Source organism: Natator depressus, chromosome 1 (genome assembly GCF_965152275.1).
Source record: "Natator depressus isolate rNatDep1 chromosome 1, rNatDep2.hap1, whole genome shotgun sequence".
Classification (NCBI taxonomy): domain Eukaryota; kingdom Metazoa; phylum Chordata; order Testudines; family Cheloniidae; genus Natator; species Natator depressus.
The window spans coordinates 169979147-169995025 of record NC_134234.1 but is presented as its reverse complement, the minus strand read 5'-3'; the positions used below and the strand labels follow the sequence as shown (position 1 = coordinate 169995025).

The window sequence follows — 15879 nt, the reverse complement described above, 5'->3', positions numbered from 1 at the left end:
ATGTTTAAAGTATTGTACAGCCATTAACTAATTACTCCTGACAACACTCCTGAGAGGTAGGTATCATGTCCCCATCTCACAGATGAAAGAACTGAGGCAAAGAGGTGAAGTGAGTTGTTGAAAGCTATAAAGCAAATAAACTGCAGAGTGAGGATTAGAATTGAGGAGTTCAAAACTCCTAACCCTTTGCTCATTCCTCTGGACAATGTTACTTCACAGAAGTTAAAATGCCACTCTCAAGTACTTAAAAACATTTTTCAATGTCTATTTTATTTTTCATACCCTTATAGGCTTGTAAATTATATTTTTCTTCCTACCTGTTCTGCCCAACCTCAATATATCCTCCCCCACCCCCAGGCTGGCAAATATTGAACTTGTTTTCCTGGTAAAGCAGAAGCCAACATGTATATATGTTTGTTTGTTTGTTTGTTTGCTTATCACAGTTTACTTCTATGTTATGTTATCATAGGTATCACCAGTGAAATCCAGTGGTTCACAGAGTGTTTCCAGACCATGATTTCTCAGTTGATTTGTACTTTTAGCAGAAAAGCTAAATCAATAGCTGCTTTTTCATTTTTGGATTTTTCAGTTTCTCAGACAGGAAGGAGAACTGAGAGAGACACTGTAATCTTATTACAGTGATTTAAACCAGTATAATTCCATTGACATGATGGGAGTTACTCCTGATTTACAACAGTCTGAGTGAGATCAGAATCAGGCCCTTTATAATTGAACACACAGATATCAATCTTAAAATGGTAATTTGGGGGTTTAACTAATTGACAGTGTTCCTTTAAGAATGTATTTATTCCCTTGACCATGGAGTCTAGAATCAGAGCTTTTCTTGTCTTTAGATTTTTGTTTTAAATTGTATGTTTGACAGATTTTGAAATTGCTTAGTCATTAATATTTATTTCACCGTACATTATGAGATGTTTTCACAACAAATACTGTACATTCAGTCATAATTATTAATGGTGTTTTATATATAAAACAAATACACATATACATATCTATCTCTATATAAAACCCTTTCTCTTTCTTGAATCAATGTAAACAGAGCCCAGATGGCCGTATAGAAGTCAAAGGGCAGCATGGAAAATCGTCACTGCATATTAAAGATGTGAAGTTGTCAGATTCAGGGAGATATGACTGTGAAGCTGCAAGTAGAATTGGTGGGCATCAAAAGAGCATGTACCTTGATATTGAATGTAAGTTCTAACACTTTGTTTTCTCTTTAAATTTGTTTTAAAAGAAAAAAAAAAGATACATTCTTAATAGAAGATCAAATTTTACTGGTAATTCATGCTTAAACTCGAATAATTTAAGAAAAAGTGTCCTTCCAAAGTTAGCAATTCTGAACACACACGATGAAATCCTGGCCCCAGTGAAGCCAGTGAGATTTTTGCCATTGACTTCATGAGGGTCAGAGTTTCACCCATAATGATATTTTGGTGGCTTCCCTCACTGCCATACCTTATGAATGAACTTAGAAACTTTTTCAAGACTTTCAGCCTGGTGGAGACTAGCTGTGGGTGCAAATGGTTTGGGGAATAAAGTAATAACTCATCTGAGCTGCATCTCAGTCTTGAATTGAAGTTTCTAAAGTTAAAAATGTTGGGAATATTCTCTACTTCTCTCCCATTACACTCCTCTTCCCCCTCAACTATTCTCCTACTTTTGTTATAACCATTCTTGGAGTTCAAACGTGAAAAATCCCCCCACCCCCACTGATCCTGCCACTTCCAATCAAAATTTTGTTTGGTAGAAACTTCACAAGCAACAATAGTGATATTCGTTCATCAGTATCTGAGACTGACTGGTATATTGGGCCTCATCCGAAATCCACTGAAGTCGATGGGAATCTTTCCATTGACTTCAGTAGCTATTGGATTGGGTCTATAGTGGGGAGGAAGGGAAAATGAGTAATGATTGTTTTGCTATTGCTGAATCCCAGTTGGGTGAATCCTGAAGTAGCATTGACGGAGATCTCACAGTAGGCTGCATGTGCCACCTTTCTGACAGCAAGTGAGTCCAAAAAGACAAATGAACAATATTCAGACTGAAGAATTGGAGCAAGTAATTTATGCTGGATACAGGAGATGGAGAGATTTGCCAACACAAATAGAACTAAACAAATACAGTAGAAGCTGTTAAACTGAACTATACAAATAGATTTAATGCAGTTATTCATGAACAATATTCATTTGGAGACTTCTGAGATTTGTGAAATACTCTTATGCTTTTGAGAGTGTACTCTCTTAAAAGATGCATTCCTTGCACATTTCAGTGTTACCCCTCAGTGCACAGAAAATGTATTCCTTTGTGTACTTTTTAATTTAAAATGCTTTTGCTGTGTCACTGGTGTAAGGAACAAAAAATGAATACTCTGATGTGTTCCTTTAAAATCCTGTCATTAAGATCTGTTTTCCTGTCATACAAATCTACGGTGACATGAAATATATTGTTCAACTGAAATTATAAAGTGGCTACTCTTTTTAAAAAAATCAATTTTACTTCTGCTTTTATATTCTGTGTCCAGTGTAGGGTTATCCAATTATAGAAATGGTTCATGGGCCACATTATGTGAAACATATGAGCTACGGACATTTAAGAGCACATTAGAAGCACAAAGTTAATACTGAAGGGCACAATAACATAATCTCTAGACGAATACAATGGAATAATGTAGTCAAAGCTCTCTGTCTTAGTATGAGTTTTAGTATGATAGCAGATGTCCTAAATTGAATTGTAGTACCGTCTTCCTTCTCAGTGAGAGGCAGTAGTGTGGTAGATTTACTTTTAACACTTAAATTAAACTAATCAGGAGGTATTAAATGTGAACATTTATTGGCATTTACTGTTAAATCTGGATGTGGTTAACTGCTCAAACTAATTTGAAATGCCAGAAAACTTTCTACATTGAAAATTGAAAAATCTTTGAACCCATCAGCGAGTAATTGGTGGGTTGGTTGGTTTGTTTGTTTGTTTGGACAGTTAATATATTAGCACGATTTAAGATGAAAACATTTTAAACGTATAATGCATGACTTGTTGTTTTGACCTCACATAGCATTATATGATTAGACCTGATGAAAATTCTTTATCACTTTCAGTGTTTTATTGACACTTTACGCTTTTTATATTAACTTTTGAATATTTGTAAAGGACCATAATACTTAAGAATGGTTCTGTGAGACTGATAACTGAAGTACAATATTTATTTCCAGAGCAAGTGTGCTCTGGTAGCAGGAGTGCAAATTTCTCCACGTTGCCTAAACAGTGAAACTTACTCATGACATGAAGGGTATACCTCTAGTGATGAGAGAATAGTTCTGTCTTCATGCCTATTCTGATTAGACTGCCATTCGTAGTGAAGTTTTTTATCATGGGAACACTTGTCCGCGAGTAAATGAACTGAGACCACAACTTAATTTGCCCAAACCACAGAGATCTTGCCAAATGATAATGACTTCTATTGACCTTAGCCATATTTAAATTAGTGTCCTAGGGGTAGAAGCGTCTTTATTCTAATATCAATCTCCCAAGACATCCAGTTCCCATAATAAAACTTTTTTTAACAAAATGATCTCTTCAAAATTATCTCTTCACAGGACACTCTTGCTATTTTTTACATACCACAATCTTGTCAAAATCATCAGGAACAAAATGTAGTTCTCTCCTCCACAAATAAATTCCTTGTCTGTAGCTGATGTAACATCCAGTAGCTGCCTCTTGTTTCCAGTCACTTGATGATATTTGGGCTGGAGATCTCCTCTGACAACCCTACTGTTCCACCATTAAATTATGCTGCACTCCCACAGCAAAATGGTGAAAAGGAGTGATTCTTTACGAGCTTCTGTGAAGTCTATATTGAACAGGTTCTTTGTAGAATCTTTGTGATTTTCCAGATTACTTAAATTTATTGACTTTTTCAGCAGTTCAATAGTAATAACAACAATGTCCTTTACACCCTCTAAGTATTTTTAAAAACAAATTTACTAATCCCCATACAGTTCTTGGAAATAGGTACTATAATTATTGTATTGCACACTTTACTGAAAACAAAGTATTCCCCATTTTACAGATGAAGACACTCAGATACAGAAGTTAAGTGACTTGCTGAAGGCTACAGAGGGATTCTCAGGAATCCCTGAGTCAATGTACTAATCTACCAATGACACACTGGGATTATCCCAGAGTTTTTAATTCCTTGGTTTATATACTAGAATAGTATATACCTTTGCATTTTTTCATTAAATCCAGAGACATAAGTGTATATTACACTGTAATTCACGACTAATACTAGTGTATTAGTACTAGTGTACGAGTACTAATACTAGTTCCTAATATATAGAAAGCATAAGCAAAAGATTCTTTAGGCTGGTGTTTTCAAAAGAGTCGTAAAGGAGTTAGCCATGCAAATCCCATTGAATTTCCATGAGATTTGGGCTTCTAACACTATTAGGCTCCTTTTAAAATTCCAAGATTACTACACAACTGACACTTTAGTGTTTCTAATTAATACTTTTAATCTCTTTATTATGAGAATCTGTTTGTTCTCATGGGTGGCAGGTATCAGAGGCCAGGGCAGGTTAAGCCTCCCCTGACCAGGCCATGGCCCTGCCCATGTTGCATCCTGAGTCCCTGCCCTCCCTTCCCCTCTACCTGAAGCCAGCAGGGACTCAGCTCCAGCTAGTGGCCCTGAGCTCTGGCCTGCCAGCAGCCAGGTGTGGCCCAGGGTGGTGCTGGGGCCAGGCCAGCGGGTGGGTGTTGGTGGAGCCAACGGCTTCGTCTGGAGCTTTGGGGGGCCAGGGCTCCTCCAGCCGTGGGGAGACACTCAGGGCTCCAGTGGTTGGGAGAAGAGAGCAGAAGAGGTGGGAGGCAGGCTAGCCTTCCCAATGGTGGGTGTTCACCTGCCACCCATGTTTGTTCTGAAAAAAATGAAGACTAGAAACGTAAAGAAATCCTAAAAAAATAACAGAATCCTGACCAAAAGATGGAAATCTTCCTCGCTCTAGTAATGGTTCACACTGATTTCTTGAAATGATTGTTACAAACTGTTCAGCAGAATAATTAACATTTGTACTGGGTTGTCATCAGTGGGCCAGCATAGAATTTGGTCAACCCCAAATGACCCTTTTTAATAGTCTGTTCATGCCTCTGAAGCTTCCTCTGTCCTCACTGAAATCAAAACGATGCACTGACAACATGGATCAGGGAGATTACAGATGTATGATGTGCTGGCATGTCCAAACAACGAGGACTTTCTTTGCACAACTGAAGTTTTGGGGGACGGATAGCTCAGTGGTTTGAGCATTGGTCTCCTAAACCCAGGGTTATGAGTTTAATCCTTGAGGGGGCTATTTAGGGATCTGGGGCAAAAATTAGGACTGATCCTGCTTTGAGCAGTGGGTTGGACTAGATGATATCTTGAGGTCTCTTCCAACCCTGATATTCTAAGTTTTTGTTCTTTGTTTTGTTTTGTTTTACCTAGCACCATAAACTTTAATACCAAGGTGCTGAATGCAATGTGGTACACATTTCATGCAGTAATGAGATTTGAACAAGTGATTTCCAGACATATGTGCTTTCATAGCAAAATATTACTTTGTGGAGAGAAAAAAAAGAAATAGTCATTAAAGCATTATGCTACTGCTGCTTTTCTTCCAGATTATATTAAACATCATCATTGCATAGTTTGTCTCTCATCTTGCTGACATTGCGTTCAGTGCTACAAAATGAACAAAGAAATGGTATTACAACACACTACAAAATGTATCTGTAAAGAATCCTATACAGTGCCTATGATGATTCTGTCATTAACATATTCTTTTTTTCTTATTGGCAATAGAGTCATTGTTTTTGTCTGCAAGCTGAAGTCAACTTCATTAATGTAAGAGCACTGAATTTAAGATGCTGAGCAGATTATCGTCTTGGACCTTTTCACTTTCTTTTATGTTAGTGAACTGTACTGTGTTGCAGTTTATGCAAATTCATTGGCTCAATGCCATTTCACTTTAAAGCTTTTCAAAGGTATTGCATTACTTAAAGGGAAGTTGAACTACAAATGAGGTCCAGCCTACAGAACTGATTGAAAAGCAGTGCAGATAAACCCAGACATTCAGGGTTTAATGTAATAAGAACAAATGACCTAGCATGTTTGATTCCAATTGATATTCCATTTAAGTTATGTTTGTACTGTTATATATTACTAATGAGAGTAGAAATGTATTGTTCCAATTCGCTTTCTTTTCATAGAAGCTGATACAAGAATTTCTTGTTAGTAGTTAGTCTCCAAGCAAAGTTATGATAGGCTGGCTCTATCCCCTTATATGTTAATGATGGTTATGCATCGCATCAATTATATACCAGATTCCTCCCAAACATCACCACCAGGATTCCAGCTGTGGCATCTCACTGGATGAGGGCTTATGAGGACTTTGTGACCTAGAGACTGAACCTATGAGCAATAGCAGTATGCAGAATGTTTAAGTGGAACATTCAGCACATAACCTTTAGAGTTGTTAGTTTTGAATATGCTTGAGTTCTTTGTAAGCCCTCCTTCATTTTTCAAAAGACACACCTTGGAATGACTGGACACCTACCTTATACTATGATCTGAAAGAAAAAACAAACTACATTATTCAGAATGTACAGTTGCAAGCCAAATTCTTTTTTGCTTTGTTTTGTTTTATATTTATTTCCAGTTTTATTTCACTTTGATTCCTGGTGATGGAGATTTCAGGAAAAAACAAAAACAAAACCACACCAATATCTCTAGACTGGAGATAAAATCCACAAGAGTTGGCAACACTGTTTCTGTGTGAGTGCTCTGGTTGCATTAAAGGACTATTTCAGACTACACGGTCTTACCTCTGTCATCCAGATATCACTGATGCTATTTCACGATGAAGGGAAGATGGTGGCCAGTTTGTCAACCAGTGGCGTTTCCACTTAAATTTATAGAAAAAGTAGTTGATCCCAAAATATTGCACCTTACAAAATAGGTATGATGGGGAACAAAAGTAGAGAAGATAGAGGCTGTTATTTCATGTGGCATGTAGCCTTCCCATATTGTGCAATTCTCATTTTTTAGGAAGGAGCAAAGGAGGCAGCTGTTTAGAAGTACTGCAGGGTAGGTGCCTTCCCTGGCTGCAGACTTCTTAAAGGTCTGTAGGAAAAAGTCTGTGAACTCCCTCTGCTTCTCCGAGTTCTAGTGATCCCCAGTGCAACACATCCTAGTCTTCTCTAGTGACTATGGAGGATCAGGAGCTCTATAACCATAAGAGTGGCCTTACTGGGTCAGACCAATGGTCCATCTAGCCCACTGTCCTGTCTTCCGACAGTGGCCAATGCCAGGTGCTTCAAAGGAAATGAACAGAACTGGGCAATTATTGAATGAAACATCCTGTGTTGTCCACTCCCAGCTTCTGGTAGTCAGAGACTAGGGATGCCCAGAGAATGGGGGTCGTATCCCTGACCATCTTGATTAATACCCATTGATGGACCTGTCCTCCATTAACTTATCTAATTCTTTTTTAAACCCAGTTATATTTTGGCCTTCACAGCATCCTCTGGCCATGAGTTCCACAGGTTGATTGTGTGTTATGTGAAGAAATACTTGATTTTGCTTGTTTTAAACCTACTGCCTATTAATTTCATTGCATGACCCCTGGTTCTTGTGTGATGTGAAGGGGTAAATAAGACTTCCTTATTCACTTTCTCCACACCAGTCATGATTTTATAAACCTCTCTCATATCCCCCCTTAGTTGTCTCTTTTCTGAGCTGAACAGGCCCACTCTTTTTAATCTCTCCACATATGGAAGGTATTCCATAGACTTAATCATTTTTGGTGCTCTTCTCTATATCTTTTCCAAATCTAATATACACTTTTTAGATGGGGCAACCAGAACTGTACACAGTATTAAAGGTGTGGGTGTAACAATGGATTTATATAGGGGCATTATGATATTTATTATCTTATTATCTATCCCTTTCCTAATTGTTCCTAACATTCTGTTCGCTTTTTTGACTGCAGCTGCACATTGAGCGGGTGATTTCAGAGAACTACCCACAATGACTCCAAGATCTCTTTCTTTAATGGTAGCAGCTAATTTGGGTGCCAACATATGGGATGTATGGTTGGGATTATATTTCACAATGTGCATTACTTTGCATTTATCAACACTGAATTTCATCTGTCATTTTGTTGCCCAGTTACCCAGTTTTGTGAGATCCCTTTGTAGCTCTTCGCAGTCTGCTGTGGACTTAACTTTCTTGAGTAATTTTGTGTCATCTGCAAATTTTGCCACCTCACTGTTTACCCCTTTTTCCACATCACTTATGAATATGCTGAACAGTATGGATCCTAGTAGAGATGCCTGGGGGACATCACTATTTACCTCTTTCCATTGTGAAAACTAATCATTTATTCCTATCCTTCTTTCCTGTCTTTTAACCAGTTACTGATCCATGAGGGAATCTTTTCTCTTATCCCATGACTGCTTTTTTTTTTTTTTTTTTTGCTTAGGAGCCTTTGTTGAGTTACCATGTTAAAAGTTTTCTGAAAGTCCAGGTATACTATATCCACTGAATCACCCTTGTCCCCACACTTGTTGACCCCCTCAAAGAATTTTGATAGATTGGTGAGGCATGATTTGCCTTTACAAAAACTGTGTTGACTCTTCCCCCAACAAATCATGTTCATCTCTGTGTCTGATAGTTCTGTTCTTTACTGTAGTTTCAACCAATTTGCCTGGTTCTGAAGTTTGGCTCACTGACCCATAATGACCAGGATCATTTGTGGTGCCTCTTTTAAAAGCTGGTGTCACATTATCTATCCTCCAGTCATCAGGAGGATAGTTAATGCAATCCAATTCTACCACTCCACAGGGTAGCTGCCTGGGCATAAAGCCAGAATCAACCTAGGCTAAATCTGGTCCACTATATCTATAGTGTCATCCTGCTGTCCTGAATATTTTTTCCTTGGGAAAAAAATAGTAAAAAGTTTGAAAACCTCTGGTCTTCTATTAACAAGCAAAAATGTGATTCAGTGTACCACTTGGCTGTTATAGGTCCCTCAGCACACATGCTGAATCAGGTAATTTGCCATATCCAATTCTGCATATGACTCTGAACATACACGAGGGTTGGATCTATGAAATCATTAATTGAATTACCTTCTGGATGTGACAAGTGATGTATTAGTCTGTGCTCCCCTTGCGATTTCTGAGACATTAAGCCTAATAGGGATAATCAAATGTATGGAGACAGATTTGAGCCAAGGCTTTCCTGCTCTACATAATTTATGCAGATCAACTTCTCCTAGTCGCAATGCTGACTTAAGACTATTTTTTTCCTATTTAAAAAGAACAAGAACAGTATGAATTTACTTTTCACCCTATTCTGAACTTCTTAAATGTCACTGTAAGATTGAAATAGTCTTATTAAAGGATCCTAGTATAATCAGTGACTTTAGCTTAATTACATGCCTTTACTATGTTGTGCTGTGTATTCTTGTTCACTGTATGTTGAATTGCCTCCCAAAGATACTCCTCCTCATTTTACCATTCAGATTTATAAATTTTTTTTAGTCCAACTGTAGTAACTATCAATAGTAGCTTTTCTACAGCTCTCTTTTCAGTAGAGATCCACAAAGTTGAAAGGTAATCTGTTTCCAACATTCCCCAGAGTCCTTGGGGATTGCATTTAGGTTTTGGGGTTCAGTCTGTGACAGTGTTATGGACCAGTCATTAAGCTTGGCCCCTGATCTAAACTTAATCAAAGTTCAGTGTATTCAGATCTGGAATTTAGGTTCTGGATCATCTGTATTTTAAAGTACAGAAGTCCAATTTTTACTTTTCTGCTGACAGTGCTTGCTTTGCTTTGCTTTGCTTTGCAACCAGCTCACTGTCTGTCTAGGGAAGCATATCTTGCAGAAAAAGGTGGGATGTATTTAAGGTCAGTCCTGGATCTATTTTCTGGCAGGCACAAATGAAACCTATGTTGCACATCCGCTTAATCTCTGGTTTGTAATGCATCCATGTTATACGTGTATAAGATGTGCATAATTGTATTCCAAAGATTTTAACTTTCTAATATATGTGAACTATTCTTTATGTATGACAAGACAATAGGTATTCTAAATACTAGTATATTTCAAATCCTCTGTAAATTCTGCATAATGGATTTAGGTAAAATATTCAACAAAGAAAATGTAGCAATTAGTTGAACTTTTCTAATCATCTCTGTGTTTGCTTAAGGAGATATTTACTTATCAGAAGGCCTTTCCATTAATTTCTACTTGGATATGCTTTATTATTCAATTGATTTGTATTCTCCTTTGTCACCAGAATTTTGGGGCATTTAACTTATTCCTCAGTTTTCTAGAATACTGTCATTTTTACCAGATTTGATTTTGCAGAAGTTTATAGTTTATATGCTCCCGCCTCAGTAATTTCAAAAATATGCTTCTATTTTAATGATTTCTATTTCTCTGAAACACATACAATGTTTCTGTAAGAAACTGTGTGTATTTTTGTGAGGCAGATGCTAACTACTGAACCTTCATCAGGACATAATACAATACAATAAGCAATTAACGGCAATACAGGCCATATAAAAGCACACATACATACATCAGGGCTTTTTCCATTATAATATGATCCTTAATTTTGTTGTAAAAAAGCAACTTATGGGGGTTATATTCTCCATGTGACATCTAGTCCCACTTAGATGAATCTGTGCTTGACTCGGGTGTCAGCATTATTTTGTTTTGAATGTGGATTTTGCCACAGTGCTCACTGCCATTTCACCTTGAGACAGGATTGCTGTAATGCCCTCTGTGATACATGAAGAGGGGGAGGGGAGTAGCTCCCTTTGATGGACACCCAGCGATACAGTTAGCTGTAAAATTCCTCTTGGTCTGTTCTCTTCTTGCTGTAAAGGGTTAACAAGCCCACAGGTAAATGAAAAGGAGTGGGCACCTGACCAAAAGAGCAAATGGGAAGGTAGAACTTTTTAAAATTGGGAAAAAACTTTCCCTTTGTCTGTTGTTCTCTGGGCTGCAGGGACACAGAGCAGCAATGCTATAAGCAGAAAAGCTGTGTAAGGTTTGAACCAGGTATGAAAAAGTATCCTCCATACCTAGAAGAAATAATTTGGATAGGGAATGTTTAGTTAGACACTATCAGGTTTATTTCTTATTTTGGCTTGTGGTTCTCCTCTGTGCTAACCCCAGATGCTTTTGTTTGCTTGTAACATTTAAGCTGAACCCCAAGAAAGATATTTTGGGTGCTTAGTTTTTGTAATTGTTTCTTTTAAGATCTAGCAAAAAGCCTAAGATTATTTTCTTTCTTTTTCTTTTTAATAAGATTTACCTTTTTTAAGAACAGGATTGGATTTTTGGTTTGTGAATATGCTGTTTGATTAGTTGGGGGCAACAGCTAATTTCCTTTGTTTTCTTTCTCAGCTCTTCCCTGGAGTGGGTGTGAAAGGTTTTGAGGGTACCTCACAGGAGGAATTCCCAAGTGTTCCTTCCTGGGTCCAAGGTTTTTGGTTTTGTTTTTTTGCATTTGGATGGTGGCAGCGTTTACCAAGCATAGTCAGAGAAAAGCTGTATCCTTGGGGGTTTAATAGAAGCCTGGAGTGGCAAGTATTAATTTTTAAAATCCTTGCGGACCCCCACTTCCTGCACTCAGAGTGACAGAGTGGGGATTCAGCCTTGACACCCTCTCCTGCTGTAATGCCCTTTCCTTTGGGATGGGTTGCTTAACATCACTGGGAAACTTCAGCTTCTGCAGAATATGGGAGCCCATTTGAGGAGCATTTCCTGAAGAAAATGCATAGTATACCTTCTGCTCTACAATCTGCACTAGATTTTTATTCACTTCCTGATGCAATTTATTGTATTGGTTATAGTCTTTTAAGATCTTAAGTGGTTGGGTCCTGCTTATCTCAGAGATCACTGCTCTCTTCTCATGATTCCATACCCTAGTTAAATCATAGAGTCACAGAAATGTAGGGCTAGAAGAGACCTTGAGGAGTTAAGTTCAATCACCTGTGCCAAGGCAGGACCTAGTAAACTGAGACCATCCCTGACATGTGTTGTCTAACCTATTGCTAAAATCTTTCAATAATGGGGATTAGACAACCTCCCTTGGAAACCTGTTCCGGAGCTTAACTACCCTCATAGCTAGAAAGTTTTTCCTAATATCTAACCTAAATCTCCCTTGCTTCAGTTTAAGCCCATTACTTCTTGTCCTAGCTCCATAGAGAACAACTGATCACAGTCCTCATTATAGCAGCCCTTAACAGTCTTCAAATATGTTGTTAGGTCCTCCCTCAGTTATCTTTTCTCAACACTAAACATGCCCAGTTTTATTAACTTTTCCTCATAGGTCAGATTTTCTAAACTTTTAATCATTTTTGTTGCTCTCCTCTGCACTCTGTCCAGTTTGTCCACATCTTTCCTAAAGTAGGACCCCCAGAAATGGACACACTACTCCAGTTTAGACCTTACCAATACTGACTAGAGAGTGACAATTACTTCCCATGTCTTACGTATGACACGCCTATTAATACATCACAGAACGATATTAGCCTTTTTTACAACTGCATCCCATTGTTGACTCATCATCAATTTGTGATCCATTATAACTTCCAGATCCTTTTCTTCACTGATACCACTTAGCCAATTATTCCCATTTGTAGTTGTACATTTGATTTTTTTCTTCCAAGGTGCAGTAGTGTGCAGTTATCTTTATTGAATTTCATCTTATTGAACTGAGACCAGTTCTTCAATTTGTTATGGTCATTTTGAATTCCATTCCTGTTCTCCAAAGTGCTAGAAACCCCACCCAGCTTGGTATCATCTGCAAATTGAATATGCATACTCACCACTCTATTATCGAATCCATTAATGAAAATGTTGAATAGTATCGGACCCAGGACTGATCCCTGTGAGACGCCACTAAATACATCCTCCCAGTTTGACAGTAAATCATTAATAATTACTCTCTGAGTATCATCTTTGAACCGGTTGTGCCACTTACCTTATAGCAATTTCTCCTAGACCACATTTCCCTAGTTTCTTTGGGAGAATGTCATGTGGGATTGTATCAAAAGCCTTAGTATAATCAAGTTATATCACATCTATTGCTTTCCCTCTACCCACTAGGCCAGTAACCCTGTCAAGGAAGGAAATTAGTGTGATTTGTTCTTGACAAATCAATGCTGGTTATTCCTTATAATGCTGTTATCCTTTAGGTGCTTGCAAATTGATTGTAATAATTTTTTCAGGTATCTTTCCAGTGAAGTTAAGCTGACTGGTCTAGAATTCCTTAGGTCCTCTTCGTTCCCAGTTTTAATGACAGGTACTAGGTTTGCCCTTCTTCAGTCATCTGGACCCTTACCCATCCTCTATGAGTTCAGATTTGCAAACAATCCCTCCCGGTTGGTAAGAGGGAAGGAGCTCGTGAAGGGTCTTAAAGCATGGAATTTACCATGAAGGGCCATGGACTTTGGAATTTGATTCCCACATCGCTTTGCCAAAGCCCAGATCTGTTAACCTCTTTTCAGGGCTTCTGGGAGGTTGGGAAAACTGAGAGACCTTTTTTTTTTGTTTAGAATGCCAAGTGTTTTTGAACTGTTGATTTCAGAAGCAACTTTGTTTGAGGGACATTTGGTCCTATTTATAACTTCCTTCTGCTATTCTCTATGGCACCCTATTCCCATAAAAGCCTAAGCATGAGTGTATGTGCCCTGAACATAAGATTCAGTCCATTTTTAAAAACATAATTGAATAAATAATGTAGGTCTCAGAAACTTGGATTTGTCTTTGTTTTTAAGAGGTTGATAGATGTCTCCCCCGGTAGTCTTCTGTTCTCCAAGATGTGTGTACCTACAGACATTCACAACCTCCTCATTTGCTTTATAATACCTCCCTTGATACAGGGGATGTGATTTGATCAAAAGTGAGTTAGAAACAGCACACAACCAGCCTGGATTATATCACTATCAAAAATCAGACCTTGAGGTGGAAAAGTTACTGCTGACCAGACAGAACAACTTGCCACCTTCTGCATCCACCCTAATGTCCACTAGTTCAGGAATATCAAGTAATTTTGAGAAATTATGTGCTATGGAATAGAAATTGCATATCTAAAATGCATGATGGAATTGCTGCATTTTGTGGCACATATTGCTGTGGTGTGACATGGTGCACACATACTTTCTTGGCTCTAGTATGCAGTGTCACTCTTACATATAATTCGGGGTATGCAAAAATTGCCTGCTGGGGGAGTGCCAGTTTTTCAGTTACCCTCCTGACCATTCTCCCTAATCAGCCCATCATACCAGCAGTCGCCATAGCACTCAGGTTTAGTGCTGTAAGAGTGCTGAACTCATCTAATCATAATGCAGGCACATGCTATGGCAAGCTTTCCCATTCACAAAGCTCTGTTAATATGAAATATCAAATCCTCTGCTATTTCATCCTTCATGTAAAAGTACTTTCAGGCCAAAATCTGCCCTTTAGATATTACATATAAGTACCATAGCTCTGACTTAAGTATTTAAGTATTGCATGAACCGAGGTGTGATTAAATTACTCAGTATTATAACCTTTGGAAGAGTAAGATGAGCTCCTGCTTCTACTACAAAACTCAAATATGGCCATGAGAACACATATTTTTCACTCCTTATTAAATTAGATCCAGCTGCAGCCCTTTGGAAAAGGAAAAAGCTGAATACTTCTGAAAAGCTTTGCTTACTCTCAGTAATATATCATTCTTGACTACTGCGTTCAGAACTCCCAGTGATGTCAGTCAAGGCCAGTATATACACCTGTAACAGTAGCAGAATTACACCAAAAGATGATGCTCTTTCACAAAGGCAAATATGGAAGGAATTTGTAGATTTGCATTTCAAAAAACACATACTTAAACCATTCCTAAGGCTAGACTTCAGCATTTGTTCTGGTCTCAAAGCTCCTAACACTCCCCTTAAATATAAACTGATTATTTTCGTCTTTTCACGGACTTACAGTTTTCCCTCCAGATCCACCATTTTCTAATAGTGTAATACATTTTAGTGTTGATTTCAATTTAATTTTACCCACATTTAGCTAAGCTACCCTCTTGTGGAGGAGACTTCAAGTACACATGCTGAAGATATGTGGATATACCATCTCTGCTTTTTCAGTAGGGTGACAGTGTACTATTGGATCTTCAAATATTACTTATTGGATTACTGTAGTGTTTAGAGACCTCAGTCAAGATTGGAGCCCTGTTGTGCTAGGTGCTGTACATATACATAGGAAAAGGCTATTCCTGCGCCAAAGATCTTACAATCTAAATAGAAATCTAAATCTAAACAGAAAAAGTATGGGGGAGAGGAATATTAATTGTCCTCTTTTACACTCCAGGAACTGAGAAAGTGAGTGACTTGCTGAAGGTCACATATGAAGTCTTTGACAGAGACAGGCACTGAACCCAGTGCTCATAGATCTCAGTTCAGTTGTAAACACAAGACCATCTTCTTTCATTCAGTTAGTTATAGAGGCTGTAGCCTGATCTGTAGATTAAGAATAAAAAATCCCTGTTATCACTTTGAGGGTTGACAGGTTTTTGTCCCAAGATCAGGCCCAGTATTATTAAAAATTATTGTATAGTTGGGAACCCCGATGTGCACAACTGCAACACTCACACTATAGGAACTCCTTTATATTTACAAATAATTAATGTATTCATACATTTAGCAAAGTCACACACACTCTAACTCAGTCAGGTAGATAGAGATAACACAGAAAGTACATCTGAACATCCATACTCACACCATCCCTTGCAGAACAACCTGAAATGTTAGCCATTATCTTC

General features: G+C 38.0%; 1 protein-coding gene across 2 annotated transcripts in view; it reads left to right on the top strand.

Annotated features, from left to right (window-relative positions):
• The window catches only part of NCAM2 (neural cell adhesion molecule 2), a 525587-nt gene that overhangs the window by 366637 nt on the left and 143071 nt on the right, over positions 1-15879 (top strand). For both annotated transcript variants that reach the window (XM_074971360.1, XM_074971367.1), the window contains exon 9: positions 1061-1211. In XM_074971360.1, coding sequence (XP_074827461.1) covers positions 1061-1211 — 151 coding nt within the window. The remainder of the gene's footprint in view (positions 1-1060; positions 1212-15879) is intronic.